The 22497-nt window shown below is 40.9% G+C and overlaps 2 protein-coding genes, 1 long non-coding RNA gene and 5 other non-coding genes across 13 annotated transcripts in view; 2 read left to right on the top strand and 6 right to left on the bottom strand.

Moving 5' to 3' along the window:
* The window catches only part of RFC4 (replication factor C subunit 4), a 19750-nt gene extending 8121 nt beyond the window's left edge, over positions 1-11629 (top strand). The window contains exons 5-11 of one of the 2 annotated variants that reach the window (XM_037909542.2): positions 869-988; positions 1909-2052; positions 2328-2448; positions 3801-3926; positions 5770-5850; positions 7849-7965; positions 10680-11629. In XM_037909542.2, coding sequence (XP_037765470.1) covers positions 869-988; positions 1909-2052; positions 2328-2448; positions 3801-3926; positions 5770-5850; positions 7849-7965; positions 10680-10775 — 805 coding nt within the window. In that variant the 3' untranslated portion in view covers positions 10776-11629. The remainder of the gene's footprint in view (positions 1-868; positions 989-1908; positions 2053-2327; positions 2449-3800; positions 3927-5769; positions 5851-7848; positions 7966-10679) is intronic. The other variant, XM_043523172.1, reaches the window with a different exon arrangement.
* On the bottom strand, positions 2165-22497 carry EIF4A2 (eukaryotic translation initiation factor 4A2). Of its 5 annotated transcripts, none has more exons than XR_003566379.3 (12): positions 22210-22497; positions 21098-21143; positions 20876-21008; positions 20446-20585; positions 18837-19005; positions 18280-18389; positions 17741-17884; positions 17172-17309; positions 16680-16769; positions 16185-16264; positions 15256-15363; positions 14255-14428 (listed from the first exon to the last, which is right to left on the bottom strand). XR_003566379.3 is itself a non-coding variant. In XM_043523171.1 (11 exons), exons 1-11 carry the CDS (start codon positions 22236-22238, stop codon positions 2404-2406), a joined length of 1092 nt encoding a protein of 363 aa, XP_043379106.1. In that variant the 5' UTR covers positions 22239-22497; the 3' UTR covers positions 2165-2403. The 5 variants fall into 5 exon arrangements, 3 of the variants coding, with proteins under 3 accessions (XP_043379106.1, XP_007071059.1, XP_027688960.1); XR_003566380.3 differs by having other exon boundaries at positions 15260-15363; XM_043523171.1 differs by lacking the exons at positions 14255-14428; positions 15256-15363 and adding an exon at positions 2165-2416.
* LOC114022184 lies at positions 16855-16982 on the bottom strand. The gene has a single exon (XR_003566381.1). It is a non-coding gene; the product is annotated as a small nucleolar RNA SNORA63 (small nucleolar RNA).
* On the bottom strand, positions 17505-17685 carry LOC114022186. The gene has a single exon (XR_003566383.1). It is a non-coding gene; the product is annotated as a small nucleolar RNA SNORA81 (small nucleolar RNA).
* LOC114022185 lies at positions 18107-18233 on the bottom strand. Its single transcript, XR_003566382.1, has one exon. It is a non-coding gene; the product is annotated as a small nucleolar RNA SNORA63 (small nucleolar RNA).
* Positions 18483-18553, bottom strand: LOC114022188. Its single transcript, XR_003566385.1, has one exon. It is a non-coding gene; the product is annotated as a small nucleolar RNA SNORD2 (small nucleolar RNA).
* LOC114022187 lies at positions 20663-20733 on the bottom strand. Its single transcript, XR_003566384.1, has one exon. It is a non-coding gene; the product is annotated as a small nucleolar RNA SNORD2 (small nucleolar RNA).
* The window catches only part of LOC119567119, a 52344-nt gene continuing 52158 nt past the window's right edge, over positions 22312-22497 (top strand). Inside the window, exon 1 of the long non-coding RNA XR_005226898.2 lies at positions 22312-22442. This is a non-coding gene — a long non-coding RNA (uncharacterized LOC119567119). The remainder of the gene's footprint in view (positions 22443-22497) is intronic.

Genomic DNA, 22497 nt, shown 5'->3' with positions numbered 1-22497 from the left:
ATCTTTGTAATGATTCCTAGTGCACTTTAACCTAGTACTGTTTCAAACTCCATTATGTTAAAGCGCGCTAGGTAACCTTTAGTGTGCACCAGCAGGGTCTACGCAGACTAATGCGCAACACATTAGTGTGCTTTGGAAATCACAACCCCAGTCCTCATTACTGCTGCATGTAGATGAGAGCTTAGACACAAATGATGGTTTCAGATGCTTTTTGGTGTTTACTGTGTAAACACAGATTTCATTTTTTGTATTGGGGGAGTTTATTGGTGTTTGTTAAAACTGAAAATCAGAAGCCCTCGGTATAAACTAGACTATGGAATTCTAGACTTTTACAGGACCAGAATTTTAATGAACTCTTAACATATACTCTGCCGTTAGCAGGATAGTTACTGTAAAGCAGCATTAATAATACTACAGATTAAAATCCTCACAAACCTGAATGATTACTGGATAATTTATAGATTCTAATGCCAGAAGAGACCACTGTGATCATCTAGTCTGACCTCCTGTATAACACAGGCCATAGAACTTCTTCCCCAAAATAATTGTTAGAGCATTCTCTTTAGAAGAACATCCAATCTTGATTTAAAAATTGTCAGTGATGGAAAATCCACCACAACCCTTGGTAAATTGTTCCTGTGATTATTCTCCCCATTAAAAATGTATACCTTATTTCCAGTCTGAGTTTGTCTAGCTTCAACTTCCAGCCATTAGATTGTGTTATACCTTTCTTTGCTGGATTGAAGAGCCTATTATTAAATATTTGTTCCCCATGTAGATGCTTAGAGACTGTAATCAAGTCACTTGCTTGTTAATAAGGCATTACAAGCGTTAGACGCTCATGCAACATGTTTTGAACTCTTCACAGACCTGAATTGTTCCGACAGAGAGTTCTTGAGTTAAATGCTTCTGATGAACGTGGAATACAAGTGATTCGAGAGAAAGTGAAGATATTTGCTCAGCTAACTGTGTCTGGAAGTCGTTCAGAGTAAGCAAGAGATCAAAGCCAACTATCTGATGGATTGTATTTCTCAATGAAGGGTGTCATAGATTCATTTAGGTTAATTTTAATTAATTGCAGAGTTAAGCTTTGAGTCACTATGGAATAACTGAAGTTAGAGCAAAACTGCAGGCCAAAGGGTCTTCCCCTTCTCATCCATGTGCAACTTGTCGTAAAGTCACTGGGGAGAATTTGTATGGATACCGGATGCAATTCCAAAAAATCTAGTCTTACACTGAATTACCAAATCTACATGTGACAGCAAATGTTGAATGAGTGAATAGCTAGTGTAGGAACAAATTTCATAGCTTGTGATTTTAAAAAAAAACCCACACCTCTATCTAGTGTCCATAACACAATGTATCTCATACAAAACCTCTGTCAGTTGATAATTGGTTATGGAGATTCTGGGGCTAGGGAGAGGCCCATATGGATGAGGGAGCAGAAGAGTGTGATTAACTAGAGGTAACAGAAGCCCAAGACTAGCTGGAAGGAGAAATCGTCTCATCTCATGTACTGAGATAAACCTGCCATTGTAATTTCTAAATTTTAGAAGATCCTGCAGGGATTAAGGAAGCCTGCAAAAGAAGGAATTGCATTAACTATTATAGGAAGTAATTGAAAGCATGAATAAGAATTTCAGCAGAGGAATCTTGCAGTGTTCTCAAGTGTAAGGCTTGGAGATAAGAAATGTGAAAATATTAATTGCCCTTCCTATAACTGCTAGTCCTTTGGCAAATGGTAGATAAGCAAAAGGTAATACATACCGCTTTACTTCTGCTCTTTTAATATTACCTATAGATTGTGGTAGTACTGTGCAACAAGCTTTGACTTTTAAATATTAATGCACATATACTTGAAAACAATGAACTCTGTTTTAATTGGATGATGGGCATTTATTTTTTTAGTGGTAAGGTTTGTCCTCCTTTTAAGATTGTGATCCTGGATGAAGCAGACTCTATGACTTCAGCGGCTCAGGCAGCCTTGAGACGCACTATGGAGAAAGAATCAAAAACGACACGCTTCTGCCTTATTTGTAATTACATCAGCAGGTTTGTGTGGTTTTCTTTGCCTTCCCAGGTTTTGTCTCTACTACTGCAAACTTTTCTATTTAACTTGTTTGAGAGGAGTTAGCTCTCCAGCTGCGGAAATAAATAAAAGATCTAACAAATCTGAAGGGTTTGATCTGCAATTCATTTTTTATCACTAAGGTGTTACAATTTGAAACTCTATTTTGCTTTACTGCTCTAGTAATCTAAGCTGATAGATTCCTGAGGAGTTCTCTACACAGACTCATCAATATTTTTTCCTTCCTCCTTTCTTCTAGGATAATTGAACCTTTAACATCTCGATGCTCCAAATTCCGTTTCAAGCCCCTGACAGATAAAATCCAACAGCAGAGACTACTGGCTGTTTCCGAAAAGGAAAATGTGAAAGTTAGCAATGAGGTAGCTTTATGGTCACTTATAGGTTCATTGCTTTATCGGGTCATAATTACATTGCAGTGAAAGGAGTAAATAGGCATTACCCATGCCCATTCTGCTTGGTTATAGCTATTACTAAACATAGTACATGAGCTAATTTTAGTATTATCCTAACTACACACATGAGGTAACAGTTTCAATGACCAAGGTCGGAGAAAAGTCTGTCAGAACAAGGATTAGAACAGTCTGAGTTTCTGGCTCTATGCTCAGTCCACTAAAGTGAAGCCATGTTACAACCTAGAATTGTCACAATATCAATATGAAGTTGTTAACTTTAAATAGAAAATACAGGATGAATGCATATTGATGAATACATCCCGGGTTTCACTTATTATTCAAGCTTTGTTTCCCATGTGAATTTTTTTATACTAGCTAACATAGGTGACATCCAGAGAATTACTACTACTCCTATCTGACTTATAGCTCCACTATACTAGGTTCAGAAACATTCATAAACTTGCTTCAAAATGAAAACCCTCTGAATTCATTTAAATTCATGCAGAACTATAGTTTAGAATATAAAGAACAAATTACCTGGTATAATGGGCACTCTTTCCTCAACAGTAGTTTTCTGCTCAAGCTGACTATACAGCCAGCTGATGTCATGCTTGTTACATCCTTGTATTGAAGCAAATGTTGGTTAAGGTGAATATATGTCTGGAATAGATACTGGATTTGATTTGACTGCTCTGGGGGAGTGTGTGCAGCAGGGAATGTGCTTCAACACATGCAAGTGAAGACTAAACCTTGCTGTTGTGCCCATGAGTAACCATTAGGTATAATTTCTTTGCACTGAGTGGAAAATTCAGTCCTCTTGTGCAGCAGCTCCCTTATACTTGAGAGACAGGTTAGGGCATGGGAGGAGACTAGTCTGAGACATGTGTTAAGCATGATCCCTACCATGCAAATGAGGTGTTTAATTGTCCATTACCCTCTTTGCCCTTGCTTCAGCTACAAGACAGGAGTAACTTACAGGGTGCTCAGCCCTCTATTCATTAATACAAGATCAGGTTTTCCTGATCATTGCTTTCTACTGTGAGCTTATATACACAGCATTCTGCTTACCTTACATGCGAAGTGCAGGATCAATCTTGCAGTGCATCCTTGTTACAGCTTCTAATATAAATGCAGTGTATGCACATACATCTCTGGTATTTATACGAAATGTTAAAGGTTGCTTTGTGACTTCCTGCATACTACTTTCTGTCTGCAGCCTTGGGCATCACGCGATATTTTTTAAATCACTTTTGCCCACAAAGTGTACTCGATTTTTAACTAACAAAATATAATTTGTCATTTTTCTCACTATTCCTCAGGCAGTATCTTGTCTTGTTAAAGTGTCAGAAGGAGACTTAAGAAAAGCAATCACATTTCTTCAAAGTGCTACTCGATTAACAGGTGGGAAAGAGATCTCAGAGAAGGTTGTCACCGAAATTGCAGGGGTAGGCTATCATGATACATGATTTTGCTTAGTTTCTCCTGTGACATTGTGGTTATGGTCAGAAAAGTGACTATGTAAACATTTCATGCTCTTACTCAATACATCCCTTCCCTAAATCTGTTCAGCCACTTCACGATTTCAGTAACTGATTTTTACTCCAATTTGTTCCTTATGTAAGATACTATACTTAATATTGAAAATTAATTTAATTCTTAGTCTACAGTTGTCAAATGACAAGTACCTGCATTTAGCAGTAAACTCAGCAATATTGTACAAACAGAAAAATTAAGTATTTTCACTTGGTAACACTGGTAAGTTAGATTTTTACCTTTAGATTATTAAAACTGAATTTTTAAATACAAATTACTTTAATCAATTATGCACTTTATTTTTTGCACATCATTTAGGTTGGGCATTTGAACAAATAATTGCACTTTCAGGTTCTCATGCACTAGCACAGTGCTGCAAAGTTTGGTTTGGAAATACTGCAGGGGAATGGCTCAAAGAACCATTCTAGTTCTTGTTTAACTTACACAAGCTGACTGTGTCCCTGTAAGTACTTGTGTGGCTTTTTGTTTGTAGCAATTTAAGTTTTCTCTAGGATTACTAGCTAGGGAATGCTGACAGGAACAGTAGAAACTTGAGGGAAGACCAAATTACTAAAATTTCAGTATGAAAGTGTTGCTATGGCAACACAACACTTATCTCCTCAAGCAAGAATAAGAGCAGAGAGGAGCTGAGAAGTGAATAGGATATTCATATTGGACACTTGGTATTTGTGTTATATGTGCTACCCTCATAGCACAATTTCACTAGCCCTTCTGGAGCCATGCATTTTTGCCTTTTGAGAGGAAGGGAACAGAACTGCTTTCCATGCATGTTTTTCAAGTCAAGTTTAAATAAATCTTTTTTCCCTCCGGTCAACTTCATAGAAGATAATTAGTTTTTTGTATCTCCAGCTATGCAAAAATGGCTGAACTTGCACTTTCAAAATACCATCCAGTTGAAATTGAAGAACCTGAAAATGACATATTGTAATGATAGGGAAAGACCCTCCAATTAATGTTTGTGCTCTTGTGAGCATAAAGCTTCAGTTTCAACATAATCTGCTAAAAATCAGAGGAACCTAATTTGCATCTAGGTAGTATATTTAAGATCTTGCTCATATGTTACTGTTGCAGACTAGTGGTAGCCTTGGTACTGGAGACTTTCAAAGAAATTCCATGAGTGAAGAAAAAAGTTTGCGGTTTCAGGCTGCAGGAATAATGTGTCCAAAGAAAAAGCTAATAGTGCTTTCTGAGTTAAATGACTTAATCTGTTGTAACAGTTCTCCTCTCTTCTGATTTGCTGATTGATCTAGTTGCTTCAGGCTAATTTTAATTGCTTGTTTTCACATATCCATGCTGCTTAATATGGTAGAAACTATTTGGTGTTCCAAACCATAGGACCCTGGAAAAATATATAAAGACTGATCCATTTGTTAAAGTAGATGTCCCACGTAGTCACACTAAAATAGCTTGGTATCATTCACAGTTCCTAATATCAAGAACAAAATACTAATATCCATGCATATTTCTCCCCATCTCATATGATCTTAATATCAAACCTATTTGTTTGCTCAACCTTTGCCTGGGAGAAGCTTGTGGGGGGTGGGGAAGCATGTTATCTATGTAGGGACAGTTCTGGTAACTAGCTGTAGTGTTTCTGAGTCTATACCTACTGTTCTGGTGGTGAACTGGGGTCATGGCTTAGTCAGCAGTTAACTTTTAAACTCTTTAAGTTGTAAATGCACCCAGACACCTGGACAGTATGTGCATGCTTTGTATATGTCACTTCTGTTGTAGGTTGTCCCTAAGGAAACAATTGATGGACTACTATCTGCCTGTCAAAGTGGGTCTTTTGAAAAACTGGAAACTGTAGCAAAGGTAGAGTTGCTCGCATGTCTTCTCTCATTCTGTAGTGTGAATTCAAAACAATTGAAGTGTGGGGTTTTGGTTTTAAAATGATTATGCTGTTGGCTCTGAGCTAGCTGTAGTGGATAAACTTTAATAGCACTCCTGTTAGCAGGTTGAAATTGAAGACTATTTGCTGAGGCCAGTTATGGTGCAAATGTAATACAAGCTTCCTGACCTTAATCAGTTGAGTGACCTAAGCCTTGATCTGAAGGAGAGCACTTCTTTAAGGTGACAAGGAATTTTTCCCTGCTAACTTGACCATGGACTTCTGAGTTAAACTGACAATATATGAAGGTGTCCTGCTCAGTTGTGGAGAATAAGAATTTTTGTGAGGCAAACTCAGCTCTTCTTGGGTCTCCTGTGAGACCACTGTCTGCTGAAGACTGTGTTCCCAAAATGGGTAATGTTTTGAAGTGTCCCGAGCCTTTGTTTCCCAGAAGCTGGGAATGGGCAATGGAATGGATCACTTGTTCTGTTCATTCCCTCTGATGCACCTGGTGTTGGCCACTGTTGGAAGACAGGATACTGGGCTAGATGGACCTTTGGTCTGACCCAATATGGCTGTTCTTATGTCCAATCTATGACTTCAGCAAATTCATCTTCTACTGATCACCACCAACACTTTTTAGACCTCGCTATTTCATTCATATCATCTAGAAATAGTATTCAGTGTGTACCACAAGAAATGCTGGGTGTAAATGTCTAATCTGTGGAGAGTGCGTTCAGTTTTCATTTTCTCTATGGAACACTGTGGGTAAGCCTAGCTGGCAAACTGCAGTGAATACACTTCACTAGAAGAAAAAACAATCTGTATGTAAGTTAAGATTAAAAAACTCTGCTAGTTCATATATTTTTAAAGTAAATTTTAGTTCCCCAGCACTTTGTTGGGGTAGAAGTCACATTTAAAGGGGACCCAGTCACTAGGCAGTCCATGATCTGGAGAGGAGGAGGGTGTATCATAGGACCGGCAGTGGTATGAGGGGGGAGTCCCCTTTTCTCTCAGGTGGGGCAGTGTAGGTGAACCCACTGCACTCTTACCAGGGTCCTTTAGGGTGGTGTTGGCATGGCCTCCCACAACAGTGAGGCTTGGCGTTAACAACCCTTAGATGCATGGAACAGTTTTTCTTCTAGAGATATGGGAGCTAGTGCAAACATCACTGCACTGGTTAGGCACTGTTGATATTTTTCTAAGCTTCCTTTATCACCATAAGGTTTAGAACTTAGTTTGTAACGAAATTGGATTGACATAATCATGTGACTCCAGGACATGGCACTCTAGGCATGGCCCTGTAATGCCTATGTCTTAATCAGGCCCTGATTTGATCTGTTGCAATATTTCAATGTGGTGGTACCATCCTCCAAATTCTAAATATTAGACTTGTTTAAATATCTAGTACTTAAAGTATAGTTATTTATCACTTACTTACCATATACATCAAAAGAAGACTGCCCCTCTCCTGTTTGGTCCAGAAACTACTACTCCTACTTGCTTGGCTGCATGAAACACTGCTCAGCACCCTTTCTTGCCACCCTGTGACAATATTTATGTATTAGATATGGCACAGACAATAGCCTCCTTACTAAAAACAGTGCTTTTTATGAAGTTAAGGAAGCCTTGCAAAACTCTACTTGCCCAAGGCAAGTGATGTTATGTTGATTGAGTAAACTACAGGGCTTTTTATTAATATGAAATGAATAAACTCTTCTGTCTTGGTTGGTAAAGTTCATGACTTTGACAGCTTGGTTTAAGGACCTTTTTCTTGAAAACTTGCACTTTATTGAATCAACAGGAGTTTATGTATCTCCCTAACAGAAGTCACAGCTTCAAAGTGGTCTTAATGACTTGATAGTGTCACTTTCAATATTACTCGCCCCCACCCGCATGTCGATGACTATGACTACTACTACTTAAAAGCTTTAAATTCAGACTAATGCTACCTTGTTTCCATTCTTTTTTCCCTGTTACAGAATCTGATAAATGAAGGGTATGCTGTTGCTCAGCTTATAAACCAGCTTCATGATGATATTGTTGAGAGAGAGGATCTCCCTGACAAGCAGAAATCTATTATTGCAGAGAAGCTTGCTGTAAGTCTCTATTAACTTGACTTCATCTGTCAGTGCAGCAGTTAACTAGTACTGGTACTTCCTACCCATGCTTCCTTCCCCCGCCCCTCCCCCAAAATACTTAACTCTGGCTTGATCCTGTGTGCACCACAGCTGTTTGGGTCTCATTCCCTATCATGTTCTACATGTATACCATTAGTCTGGAGCTTGCCAAATTGCATTAGGCTGAAAAGAAGTTGAGGTGCTGGTTGATGTGGATGAATTCTTAATTTGGTCAAACTGGTACATTTCCCTAAAAAGCGTGGGGTGAGGCATTGGTGCATTTAGACGCATTGAGAGGATATAAAAGTGCAAATTAAGTAGCCATCTCTAAAGGAATGTAAATGAACAGGAGACTTTCCTGTGTTAGGGCAACTTGAGATCTTGTGCCCCTTCTTGATTATAAAAAGGCTAAACTACTTCTGATGAGCCAAATATTGAGCTAATCACTTCTTGAAATATATCTCTATAAATAGGGATTTCTCTCTACAATAGATAAATGAGAAGAGATCAAGGTAAAGGATGTCTTTTAAACTTTGTTGATTTGGACCAAATGCCTCTTCCCTTGGGTTGATTAACTCCTGTGTCAGTTCCCTGGAAACTACATAAGTTGCGGCTTGCTCTCTTGCATAACAGGGAACCCTGCATGAGTTCATGGCCGCACAGCAGCCTGAGTGCCATGCAGGTGTTCAGGGAAGCTGCCCAGCCAGGACTTGCTGGGGGAGGAGCACCCCTCCCCAGACCCAAGCACCTACGCTGCAGCCTCAGAGCTGCTGTGGCGGGGAGAGGTGCCTCTCCCTACCAGCCCAGGTTCTGTTGTGGGGGGAGAGAGCTGGGGGAACATTCTCTCTCCACTGTAGCCCCAGGGCAGCTTGAACCCCAAACACCTCATCCTGGGCCCCACGCCCCCAGCTGGAGCCCTGCATCCCAACCCTCTGCCCAGCCCTGAGCCACCCCAGACTCCAAACCCCTCAGCCCCACCCCCACCACATGAATTTTATGTGCACCAATATGGAGGTGATGTGACACATCACCTCCATATTGGTGCACATAAAACTCATTCCACATGTGTGTGGGGAAAAATTAGAGGGAACACTGGCTCAAAGTACTGTGTTCCCCTTGCTATGGTTGATGATGCAGCACCTGTGGAGGTGTGGGGACTGTAGCTCCCTGGTACTATTAATTGGAATCCCAGAATCTGAATTTGAGTTAACTTTTTAAAAAGCTCTTTGCTGTAAGAGGGAGGAAAAGTGCTGAGGTTCTTGACATCTTCCACCACAGATCTCAAACCTTTACAAATTAAAAGTTAAGTTCAGAACTGAGGCATAGAGACAAAGATGAGATGCCAAAGATCAGTCTGCAGAGCTGTAATTCAAACCCAGATTTCATAATTCCCGGTTGAATGTTCTAATTCAACCTTGTTTCCTTATTCAGATGCATTTATTTAAACAAACTTTGTGAACTAGAACTACAACTTCCTAAAATGGACTAAAGGTGTTGTGTTTGGACCAAAAAGGAAATGACAGATAAGCTGTTTAATCAATATGGCATATGTATGGAGGTGTGCTTGCTAAATTCAGTGAGGATTGTTACAGAACTGTTGTAAGTGCTAGCAGCTAACTCTTTATCTTATGAGTAGTCACTGTTCATGGGCTGAAGTGGCAGGGTTCATGGAGAATCTCTTGAGTTCAGTTGCTTGTAGAGAGGGTCCCTGGTATGTCTGTCTCCCCCTTAACCGTTATTTCGCATATCCATCCCTCATCAATACAGAAACGTGTTCTGAATCACGTCGATCCTGATCCGCATATGTCGTTTGCAGTACTGTAAATTGCAAACGATGGATATGCCAACTGATGTGAATCGGAACACGTTCCCCTATTGATGAGGGACAGATCTGCCACAGATATGGGTAGGCTGTGGCCCACCCACTTAACATTCAGGCCCACCCTCCTGGAATCCTGGCTCCGCTCCTGACCCAGCGCTTGCCCCACACCACCTGCCCAGTGCTCCAGATGGGGCTTGCCCAGCTCTGGTGCTCCAGCTGTGGAGCGGGGTCAGGGGCTTGCCCCACTCTGCTTGCCTGGACCTCCTGTGAGGGAGTGGGGTTGGGGCAAAGGGGCTTCCAAGCCCCTGACCCTGCTCCCTGGCTGGAGCAGAGCAAGTGCTGGGTGGGCATGCAGGGGTGCACATTTTACATAGCCCCCCCATTTTTCCAGGAGCCCCTGGCCAGAGTGTCTATCTCCCCCCCCCGCCCCGCTGGAGGGGGAAGAGAGGCTGCCAGATCGCTCCCCCATCATTGCCTGCCCACCTAAGTGTCCCCTCCTGCCTACCCCACTGTACCAGTGGGTCCCTGGTATACATTGTTTCGGTATCCATGGCCTTTTTCAAGAACAACAGCTACTGTATACTAATGTTGATAACAATGAAGCAGAGAACATGGAAACATTCCCAAGAAGATGTGTGTAACTTCTGTCTGCCCACTGTTGCCTACATGATGGGATGGTGCAGGAAACAGAGCCACAGCTCCACTTCAAGCTACAAATCTTCACGAATCTCAGTAGAAATGCCAGTTCTCAGCAGGAAAACTTATCTGACTTTTTGCAATAGCTACTCCTCTCCAACTTAATCAGTTTCAAAGCACTGAACCTCTTTCCAGTTTTAATGGGATTGTTTATAACTTGTGTCTCTATTTGCAGGAGGTAGACAAATGCTTGACAGATGGTGCAGACGAGTACTTGCAATTGATCAGTCTCTGTGCTGTTGTGATGCAGCAGCTAACTCAGAATGGCTAGTTCTTCAGGGAGAAATTGTGCCAGCTGAATTTCTCACTTCTCATCTTCTGAGTGATTTATTGATGTTGCTGTTCTCTCAAAACTGCAATCTGTACATCTATTTTTGTGGTTTTGTAATAATAATATAGACTGCCAAACAACTGAAAAAATCATTTTCACTTGCTATTTTGACATCACTGCTTCACACTTGTAGCTATACCCCATCATTCATAGGGCTTGAAAGACACAGCTGGGTGAAGAATGAGCAGGGGCTGCATGCCGCTAATTGAGTTCTAGTATGTGCTGTCCTCTCATAGTGGTGGGGGTCTTGGAAATTTAACTATCATAGCAGCTAAAGATGCAGTAGGGTGTTAATTACATCAGTCACTTCATTCTACTATGCAGACTCCTAAAATGTTACTTAAGCTGTTTGTCAACAGTGACAGGAACAAGTGTCTTAAATGTATCTAGTTTTAACCTGTACTGAGAAGACAACTACCCTTTCTATTTTTTTAAACAAATCTGTTGTGTATGTGTGTAAACCCTGCAACCTGAGGGGAGTAGATGCCCCTTAATAGTTGGAGACACCTACCCCTTGAAAACAACTCTGTGGGATGAAATTATACACTTGTATAAAATACTTTTAATATTAAAATCTCTAACCCTTAACTCCTTACATGCTTCTTTGTTACATATTTAACAGCCTTGAGCCTACCTAAAAGTAGCTTATATAGATCAGTGGTTCTCAAACTTTCTTTTTTGCAGACCACTTGATATTTCCAAATGTTTGTACTGTTAGCTAACTCTTGTAAAGTGCTTTGGATAAAAGTGCTCCATAAAAAGTTATACAAATAAAAGCGCACAACTCATTTTAATAGCAGTAGTCTTACATTTCTAATGTGACGTGCCCTCTCTTCCCTGCTGCAGAGCTGAGACTGGGAAGGAAGAAGGGTCTCCCCTTGGAGCTGGGGGAAGTTGTAGCCCTGCACATCCAAAATTCCCCCCACCCTCCTATTCTACCTATTCTCTTATTCCTTCCAAGGCCACCATCTCATGTGTGAGTGGCTCCACTAATTAGGTGGCTTTTCATTCTCTTGTGTGGTTGCTCAGGTGTGTACCTTAGAAGGAACTATCCACAGACCACCTGAATGGAGCTCATGGACACTGGTGGTCTATGGGAATACCCTTTTAAGAGAGTCAAATGAAAGCTTTTCCTTAAGTGCACTGGGGTGTATACTAAGTCTTTCAATGGTGTACAAAATTTATTCTGGAGTATGAGCTGGATATTTAAATATGTAAGTACCTAAAGATGCAGCTAGGTGACTAGTAGGATTTTCAAAAACATTTGGCTCCTATAAAACCTCCCATCAGACTATTTTCAACACTGAGCAAAATTTTGTTGCTACACTACTTTTACATGTAGAATCCCTCCATATTTTGATTTCAGTAGTCAAATAGGCTTTTGTTTTAAGCTGCTACTTTACCTTAATTGTCTTATATAGTTTTAGCTGTTAGTCCCAGGATGGTTGAGACATAAAGGGGATGAGGTAATATCTTAGATCAACTTTTCTGGCAAGATGTGCTTGTGAGGTTATACAGAGCTCTTCTGCAGCTAATCACTGCAACACTTGCAAGTTCAATGTCCACATGCCTGAGTCTGCAGCTTCTCATCTTGCTGTATGCTCTTTCCCCTTCCCTGTACAGTTCTACAGCCAGAGGGCCTACATTAGTCCCTGCTTCTTCTAGCAGGTGGAGAGTAAGTTACACATGTACCCAGAAGCAGCCCACAGCTCTTTAAGGGGACTTGAGGCTGTAACAAACCCCAATTCCACAGAAAGGACAACAGCTCTGGGATAATGCCAAACAGCTTTGTGGTTTTCATAAAAAGTGTCACTAGCAATGCAGCAGCAAGGAATAAGATTCCCATATTGATTGATCACCTTGCTTACTGACTGCTCAAGCAGTCATTTGACTATACAGTGCAGTGGTAGAGCAAGTTAGGAGTAATAATGCTAGTTTTATCCAATATGCCTCTTAAAGAAACATTCAAGACAGGTTCTCAAACTTCACTGCAGTACCTTCTGACAAGATAGACCCCAGGAGTGGGGAACTGAAGTCTGAGCCCAGCTGCTCCCAGGCAAGGGGGCTGTAATCCTGAGCCCTGCAACTAAGAGCTGAAGTCCTCAGCCTTTGGCTCTAGGGACCTCATCACAATCTGGGGCCTACAGACCACATAAGCAGTCCAAAAAGGTGGTCATTGCTAGAGACCCATGGTTTACAACATGGGGGCTACAGACCAAGATTTCCAAAGGGGTATGTACCTCCATTTGCAATTTGGAGGTCCATAAAAGATTTAAAACCACAAGCACTTGTCTGGACTAGGTTTTTTTAGTGCCAGTTTTACATTGTAGCTGCACATTTGCCAAGCCCTACACTTAACAGATGGCTCTATTACAAGATATTTAAATTTGAGATTAAAAGCCATACCTATGCAAGCTGTTTCAGTGTGATGTGCTCTAATAAGCATTTGCAGATGTACAAATTAACTGCATGAGGCAGAGAAGGAAAAGCTTAGGACTTAGGCAGTGGAGCTCTTCCCCAGTGAAAAAAACTGGTCTTTAGGATGTCTAGCTACTTACTAGCAAGTGATTTAAAGAAAAGAAAAAGCTTTAACCTGATTCTCAGGCCACTTATGGAGCCCTCTAGTAGCTGCAGAAAGGAAGGTTATGGTAACCAGCATTGGTGATTATACTCAAATGCAAAACTTGGGAGGAGAAATAAGATCAGCCTAACACTAGAAGCCTGATCAAAATGATCATTACCTCCACTCAATGACAGACACTGACAGTCAAAAACTTTTACACTTTGAAAGTGAATATAGAAGTATTTTATTGAACATTCAAACTTCATTAAGACATGTGCAATATGGCAATTTTACTGGGTTTAACCCAAACTAAGACAAATAGTATGATTGCTTGCTTGCTGGGGCTTAACAGGGTCCAGATCACACTTACCACTAATTAAATACTTTATTGAATAAATACATACCAAACAAAAACACATTAATACTCTTTATAAAAAAGTAGATATTTTAAAGGCCTTTCCAATTCAATCTAAAGTATAAGTAAAACATACAATAAAGGAAGGTATGCTAGTTTAACATAATTGGCTGATTTTATACAGCACTTATATCTTTTAGTCCATAAGTAAATTATCAAATGATAAAGAACATCTAATACAACCACTTCTACTGAACTAGGAAATAAATTTCTAAAGAAAAAATTTACAGACCCCATGACTTTCCACCCAACCCCAACAGTCTAACCCTAAAGTGGATAAAGCCAATGGCTTTCCCCACAAGAGCTCACGACAAAATGTCGCTTTGCTTATCAAAAATCTGTATTTCAGATCCGTTATGAGCATTGAGACAAGATTCAATATATCCCCAAAGAAAGAAGCACAATGCACGTTGTGAATCGCCTATTCAGCAACAGCGAGCACTGCATTCAAAAAGCTCTCATCCCAGGGATTAAATGAGATCAGCCACATTCATTGGCATCTCCTCCACTGTAGTATTGTAGAAAGTCTCAATATCCCGAAGAATTCTTTTGTCCTCTTCAGTAACAAAGTTTATAGCCACACCTTTCCTGCCAAAACGACCACCTCGTCCAATTCTGCACAGAACAGAAGACTTTTTTAAAATGTGTTTTTCTAAACGCTTCCCTCCTATAGGAATTCGAGAGACATTTTATGGCCAGTATTATATAGGACATCAGACTAGATTATCACAATGGTCCCTTCTGGCCTTATCTGCCAAAGGCCAGTTTATCCTTATTTACAGTACTAGATACTACTCAGTGGTATCTGGCTAAGAAAAATGAGCAGTTAGTGCCAACCTTAAGAAATATCCAACCTACAGAGAGCAGTAGAGAAAGATTACTGTTGTGCTGCAAAATAATCTCAGTGTAGCTCTTCTTGGTGTTGTGATATGAAGTGCAAAATCATTTCAACCCACCCACTCTTGCACCTTTGAAAATGGCTATCAATGAGACTTACATCCAGCCACCCTCATCCATTTCCCAAGCATGGGCAGAGCTTGATCAGCCTAGCACAGGTAAAATGTTCAAGAATGCTAAAAAATATCAAAGTCAGCAACAGATGTACTCCAATTACATTCTGTAATGCAGAACAATAAATGTTCATATTTCATTGTGAAAACAATTTTTAATTTAAGATGCTGTTTTCAGTGGGAAAACTTATCAGTTTGACAAGGAAACCCAACCTAAACATCACTGCTTTTGTATACCAGTTTTAGGTAAGACACTGATTACACCACCACATTAGTTTGAGTGAGTTGACAGCCCACCACAGTTCTGCCTTCCTTCATGGAAAACTGGACAATGTGAAACACCTTTTCTGTAAAAGCTAAAATACACAAGAATGGCTCATGACAAAACTTAAAGTGAATAATCATGACAAAAGAAAACAAATATATAAATACCAACTCGCTCTTTATTCAAACAGTGTGCCGCTTACGAATCCACGTCCTAAATTAGGTCAACGCCGTTTCTGAGCACCATCTTGTGTCATCAACTGCTGCTATCGACTCCTGTATTTTTTTACATCAAGTAACAGAGTACAATTTACTTCATTTAAGGACAAAGCCACTAGAAGTATTTAACTAAAGCTAGGGAAACAAAACTGAAATTGCTACCAGAAAAAAAAACCACAGAAGAAAGAATCCCACTGTAAGAGGAACCACCAAGAATAAACAATGAAGGCACAAAACATAGCACAATTAGACCTCGGAAGTCAACATATTCTTACTATACCAGCTGAAGTTGCTAATATGGAAGCCTACTAGCTGAACAGCAGCAGCAACTCAGGAAAAATTAGCTATGGCCTAAAGCCATAAGATGTGGTGGACAATCTTTTCTAACTGCAGTGTTCATGCCAAGTCTAGTTCCTGATTTTTGGCAATATCTGAGACTCCACAAGATATACTGCAGGAGGTACTAATTCAGCAGCAGATGCCAACTGGACTACACCTCAGCAATGAATGTATCAGGTAACAATGCTAAGACGGACTAAGACATCTAAGTTTTCCCACTGCTTTGTTTCATTGACTAACCAAGAAGCTCTGCCCCTCCCCCATTTCAGAAATGTTGTGGAAACAGCTGTACCAGTCAGTGCTTAGTGTTCGATATTTTAGATAGGTATGCCCTTCTTGGAATGGCTGGATACACACACAATTCCAGTTCTCCCCTCCCCCCACACCGAGTGGAATAAGAAAACCCAGAGCAGTGGGTGGGTTTGTCCAAGTTATGCAGCTAGAAATATGTATCAAATAGGACGCAAGTTCTTGTGATTTAGCCTGAAGCAGTGAAAAATAGGAGAAACATTTAACGATGTAACACTGCAGCAACTAACCTGTGAATGTAGTTTTCACGATTGGTCGGCAGGTCATAATTTATAACCAACGAAACCTGTTGCACATCAATGCCACGAGCCTGGAAGCCAATACAGACTCTTTAATACAAGCCCACACATTTTAGAGAAAGAAATTTACTCCTTGTTTTGTTGACCACATTATAGTGATGAACTACAACCGTGCAGTAGCCCATAGTGGAGTGTAGTCTTTACTCTTCCAAGAGCTTAAGTGGTTCGGTTACAATAACCTTCACCAAGTCAAGAAGCTTTTGGCAGCAAGTGTGAACATGCTAAACTAAAACACTGGGGAGGTGCCGTATTAAGGTAATTGGATGTTGGGGGGCATGGATCAGTGTTCACATCGCACTACCAATCAGTACCCAGCCCAAGCTGGGGAAGCTGATGATCCAACCAGTGGACTGAATTCGGTGATGAATTGTGGTCACATGCCACCTGAAGCACATTGCGCATATGCTAAGAAGATTGGATAGTTACCAACAAGTCAGTAGTGATCAAGACACGGCTTGATCCTGATCTAAACTCTCTCATGATAACATCTCGTTCCTTCTGGTCCATGTCACCATGCTGGAGAAATCAAAAATGAGAACTTTTTACAATCTCAATATTCCAGAACAGAAAAAAAAAAAAAAATCTGTTTTCTTATTTTAAGATGTATGAGACCAAGCGTCCCCATCTGCTATGGGATCAAGGCAGGCAGGGATAGTATGAAACATTTTGCTTTGAGCAGGGGGAACGACAATACAGCACTTCACAGCTACATTGTAACTTAACCTGCTTCTTGCTTTAGTTCTAGGCACCAAAAACTGGGGCTGTTTAAATAGATGGATTCAGAAACTCTAAACACTTCTTTAGTGGGAATGATTCTATCATTGCACAACTGAAGTGGAGATATATATAAATAAAAAGCAGTCCCTACAAGGTCACAAGCATGAGATGTCTTAGATAAAATGAAGCATAAACTCTCACCAGAGCAGAGACCGTGAAGTCCCTTGCATGCATTTTCTCTGTAAGCCAATCCACTTTTCTCCTTGTATTCAGGAAAATAACAGCCTGTGTAATGGTCAGTGTCTCATACAAGTCACAGAGAGTATCCAGCTTCCATTCCTAAATGAATTTGCATATATTTAGGAAAAAGTGCCAGGTAATTAAATTTGTATTATTTAACAAGTTCAGTTACTAAGAAAAATCTAAATATGGGAGGGCAAGAACTACAAAAAACCCCATAAAATTAACATTTCAGTAACTAAGATTATGTAGCTACAACATGTAAAATAAGCATTACATGCATGTTTCCATGTAGATTATTGCACCAAATCTTAAGACATAGGACACTGGACATTAAGAAAGAGGTCCACCCAAGTCATTTTGGATCTAGTGCATATTTATTCTTCTTCTTATGTGTACTCTGCTAGCATTACTACAAAAACCAAGGCTCAGCCCTGGTTTCTGTAATTTTAGCACAGTGCTTGAACAAGAAGGTGGAAAGACAAGAGATCTAAATACTTCCAGCCAAAGGAAATAAAGTTAGCACCTACCTCTCTTTCAACATTAATATAGAATTGTTTGATGCCCTCAAGGGTCAATTCTTCTTTCTTCACCAGAATACGTATAGGATCTCTCATGAACTTTTTGGTCACTTCCAAGACATCCATAGGCATTGTGGCTGACAGCAATACAACCTAAGAGATACAAATTGAGAAGAAATGCTTCTAAAATTGTAGTGTAAGAAAAACACCAATATTCAGGTATTGTACTAACCCTAATGAGACCAACACCACGAACACCCAAGAGAGCAGTCTGTGCAGTGAGCACTCAAAAGCAGAGAGAGACCACAGTTAAATATGATCATCAATTGATAAATATTGAAATTAATCTAACACTGGTAAGTGAAGACAGATTACATGTACGAGACCAAGCGTCCCTGTCTACTGTGGGATCAAGGCAGACAGGGATAGTATGAAACAATTTATTTGAGCAGGGGGAACGACAATACAGCACTTGACAGCTACATTGTAACTTATCCTGCATTTCTAACAAACTATTCATTTTAGTTATAACTAAATTCTGATTTTACCTGAATATTTGTGCTTAACTTTTGAAAAATTTCATAGATTTGATCTTTAAATCCACGGCTCAACATTTCATCTGCTTCATCCAAGACAAACATCTTGATCCATTTAGGTGCTAGGAGAAAGGGAGAAGTGTTTCATAAACTATGCTAAGGACAACGTTTAGTGTATCTGAAATGGCTGTGAATCACTACCTCATCCTTGACAGGAGTGATCAGTATAAACTTTTATCATCATTTCTAAGTCAGTCCCGAAAGATGGTAAAACATCACTTCACTCTCCTTTAAAGTTTCACACCCTGTAAGTTATGTATCTAATGTAAAGTTTCAAACATCCTTAACTTCTCCCCAAACTGGTGAACAGTAATATTTTAAATGGAATGTTCATGTATATATCTATTGCCTTTAATATGTATTTCTTCCACAATTTATTTATTTACTGGGGAAGTTGAAACCCAGAAATTACAAAGCCTGCTTTCTGTATTGTCAATTGAAACCATCAAGAAGCTTCCACCTGTGAACAGACTGGTTGCTGAAGAAATGAAACTAAATTCAGTACTTACAAAGATATCGTCTGTTTAACATATCAAACACCCGACCTGGAGTTCCAACCACAATATGTGGAGCCTCAGCCTGAAGCTTCTGCATCTCATTACGAACATTTGTGCCACCAATACAAGCATGGCAAGTTGCACCCATATAGTCTCCAAGAGCCAAAATTACTTTTTGTATCTAAAATAAAAATCCTTAAGTCAGTACTTCCAGTATATTAACTGGTTTGTTTTTTTCTAAAGTTCCAAAACACTAATTCCTATAATTCACTATTCAGTTCTAAACAAGGACCATGCACTTGTCTGGTATGGAAACTGGGTCAAAGTCACTGCTAATCTCCCCAAAATTTAAAATATTCACTAAAGAGCAAAGCCCACCAATGGCATCAACATAGTAATTTCTTGGGCTGGACTTATTTAAGCTAGTTCTTTCTTCTTACCAACAGAAGAGTCAGTCCCATTATCAAATGAATCCTAGATCTTTTCCTTAAGCTATCTTAAGGGATTTTCCTTTAGACGCCAAACTGCAAAGCGCCAACAGAATTGAGAAAACTATCACTGGTGTTGTGCACTAGCAGAACAGCTTGCAAATAGTTATGATATTTTGTCCTCAGGCATTCAGAGTACACAACTATGCAGTAAACTCAGTTTTATTAGGCAAGACTCAATCATCCTCAGTGTTAAGGCAAAATGATGTACATACCATCACCTGCAAAAATACCCAATTCTGTTCCCAGTGAAGTCTCACTTTGCCACTGCCTTCACTGAGAGTAGAAATATGATTAGTAAACAATCTAATGAGAGATCCACTAACCTAGGACTGATCTAATACCACAATTTTTCCTAGATTCCAAACCCAAAATACCTTTATGACAGTCAAAATACCAAAAGGTATCATCTTTGGGCAACTACCTCCAAGCACAGTTGACTAATCTTCAGTCTGAGGCAGTAAAAATATTCTCACTTAAGAGTGCTAAGCAAATTTTATATGGTATAAAACCAAATTGCAAGACATTTTATAAGTTTGATATCTACACTTTCACTTATCACATCATTAAACCTTAAATCAATGGCTTCTTAGAGCCACTTTAACAGTACAGGATTCAATGTAGTCTGGATCTCCATTTTAAGCAGAATAAAGTACTGAACCTTTTGAGGGTGAAGTAAACATGCAACATAGCATGGGTCAGATAAATACACAAGACAATGAACTGATCACATGTGCACTGCAGTTTTCATGTTGCACAACTGCACACCAAGTTGTTTTCAACAAGTGCATTTTGTTTCCACTCAGAACATACTGTTTTAATATCATATCATTTTTAAGATTTCACCATTTGCTGGGAGATGCCCTTTCAGAACTACACAGCATATTAGCTGTTACCTGCACCTTATCCCAGCATCACCTCCAAACAAGTCACATCTGAACTCCCTTCATGTGGGTAGGGAAAACCTAAAAACAGAAGCTATTCCGTTTCCCCATTACACTCAAAGTGGCAAGGATTCTGAATGGATATTAGTTACAGACCTCTTTAAAAAGTCTGTTAACTGTCCTACACAGTTGTGAAACCTGAAACCTATGCAATGTGCAAGCAGCTTTTTTTAACTACACTATCAATACCTGTTGAGCCAGTTCTCTGGTAGGGGCCAATACTAGTGCTTGGGTCTCCTTGAGATCAATCTCCAATTGCTGCAGGATGGAAATAGCAAATGTGGCTGTCTTGCCAGTACCTGACTGAGCTTGAGCAATCACATCATACCCTAAAAAAAGTAGGATATATATTTACTGCTCCCACACAAGTCATTCATATTTAGATTAATTCTATTCTTTTTTAAATAAGTGATCAGCAATTAAGAGCTCTCTCCATTTCAGGTCAGTCCCGAAAGATGATACACCATCATCTCACTTGTTCAAGCAAGGATTAAAAATGTGCTATCACCACACTTTAAAAATAACTACTTAGTACATACATTTATAAAGATCTCTTTTCTAGTTAACTTGTGTTGTCACCATTAGCAGACAGATGCACTAGACTTTTGTGCTTGCCTACCTTTGATACATGGAATAATAGCTCTCTGTTGAATAGCTGAAGGCTTCTCAAAACCATAAGCATAAATACCCCTGAGAAGGGATTCTTTTAAATTCATATCATCAAAATTGTCAACAATTTCATTCCAATTACTCTGTAAGAAGGAAACAAAAGGCAGGTTATTACACAGATTACTTACCTCCATACTTGGTTTGAGTCTAAAAGATTTATGCATTTGCTCACCTCAATGATACCATCAGGGTCCATTCCCTCTGGGCCGCCATGGTCTCTGTTGCCAAGAAAAAAAAAAAAACAGGCTGTTAATACTCTTTGCAACTAACAACTTGCATGTAGAACAGGACCTCAGTATCTTGGATATCGTTAGCATGGCCCACACCAAATTGGAACTTGAACCAGTGATGGATTACTCTAGCAAATACTTTGGTATTTTCCCAGCATAAGAACTAGTCTCCCCTCCTCATTCGGATAGAGGCCATTACTCCAACTTTCTGTGCCAGGCTCAGTCACCATTCATAACTCCTAAACCACAGAGTAAGCGCTCCAAAACGTCTCTACCGTGCAGCAGACCCCGGAGCAAACTACAGGTGGCAGCACAGCACGCTTCCCCGCAGCAATGCGGAGACAGCAGGCCTCAGCATGCAGCACTTCCTCCGCCACAAGCATAGGCACAGGGCAGAGACCACAGCTCCCAGCATGCAGCACGCCCCCGGCAGCAAAAAAAAAAAAGGCTCAAAATGCGTTGCCTGCTGGGCGCTGTAGCCCCCATCGGGGAGAAAGCGGAAGAGCTGCCCCCTGTAGACCACCTCGTCCGCAGCGCCGGGAGTGAAGCGTTTTCCCCAGCTTCTATGCGGCGCGCCCCTCCCCCCTCAGCCAGGTCGATCAAACTCTCGCGAGAGCTCCCCCCCCCCCCGAGATTGCGCATATCGGAACCGCTAAACAAGCGGAGGAACGCGCCCGGCGAGCGCCGCGCCCCTCCCGCTCTGCATGAGAATGGACTCGCCCGAAGCCGGGCTCATGAAGGGCCGGAGTGAACCAACGGGGCGGGGACGCCGGGGTTAAAAGATGAAGCGTCATGGCCGGCTCCTCTCGGAGCCAAATCATGCTGGGCCGCACGGGTGGTTGGGGGAGGGGGGGTCTCCGAAACGGACCAGCTGCGGGAAGCGCTGGCCTACAAGGGGACAACTGGACTGAACCATCTGGGATGGTACTTCCCACCAACGGCAAAGAGCCGGCAGCACACGCGCTTCCCCCACCCCCACGTTAGTCTCTCTGCCCTTTAAAATCGCCTCAGGAGGGGAAAAAAGCCACGAAGGCCCCAACTAGTCCCCCAATACCTGCTATAATCCGTCGAGCCACCTGACATGTTCCGGTCTCCAGCCCCTACTTCTGTTCTGTCCTTAACTGAAAAGGCAGCGCCTCCGCCGCGCCTGATTTATATAGCCATCCTGCCGCCGGGACTCATTCTGCCTTTCGCCGCGGAGGGATCTGTATATCGCCACACAGTCCGAGCCACAAATATGCCCCGTTTAGGACTCGCCGGTGTCACGGATGTCCCCGCTCAAACTGGGTATGATATTTCCCGTGGGGTTCGTAAGGCTGCAAGGGCCAGCAGAGCGGGGCGG

This window comes from Chelonia mydas, chromosome 9 (assembly GCF_015237465.2).
Source record: "Chelonia mydas isolate rCheMyd1 chromosome 9, rCheMyd1.pri.v2, whole genome shotgun sequence".
NCBI classification, from domain to species: domain Eukaryota; kingdom Metazoa; phylum Chordata; order Testudines; family Cheloniidae; genus Chelonia; species Chelonia mydas.
Note: the sequence above shows the minus strand (reverse complement) of the source record. Positions and strands in the feature narration are given on the sequence as shown.

What these genes read in the sequence shown, in the direction of transcription:
- EIF4A2 (XM_007070997.4), bottom strand. Translation starts at nt 22,238, where the DNA reads ATGTCAGGTGGCTCGACGGATTATAGCAG. An exon ending in ATATTAATGTTGAAAGAGAG is followed by an intron (nt 17,310 to 17,740) that starts GTAGGTGCTAAC and finishes AAATTCATTTAG; the next exon opens with GAATGGAAGCTGGATACTCT. An exon ending in ACTTCACGGTCTCTGCTCTG is followed by an intron (nt 16,770 to 17,171) that starts GTGAGAGTTTAT and finishes TGATTTCTCCAG; the next exon opens with CATGGTGACATGGACCAGAA.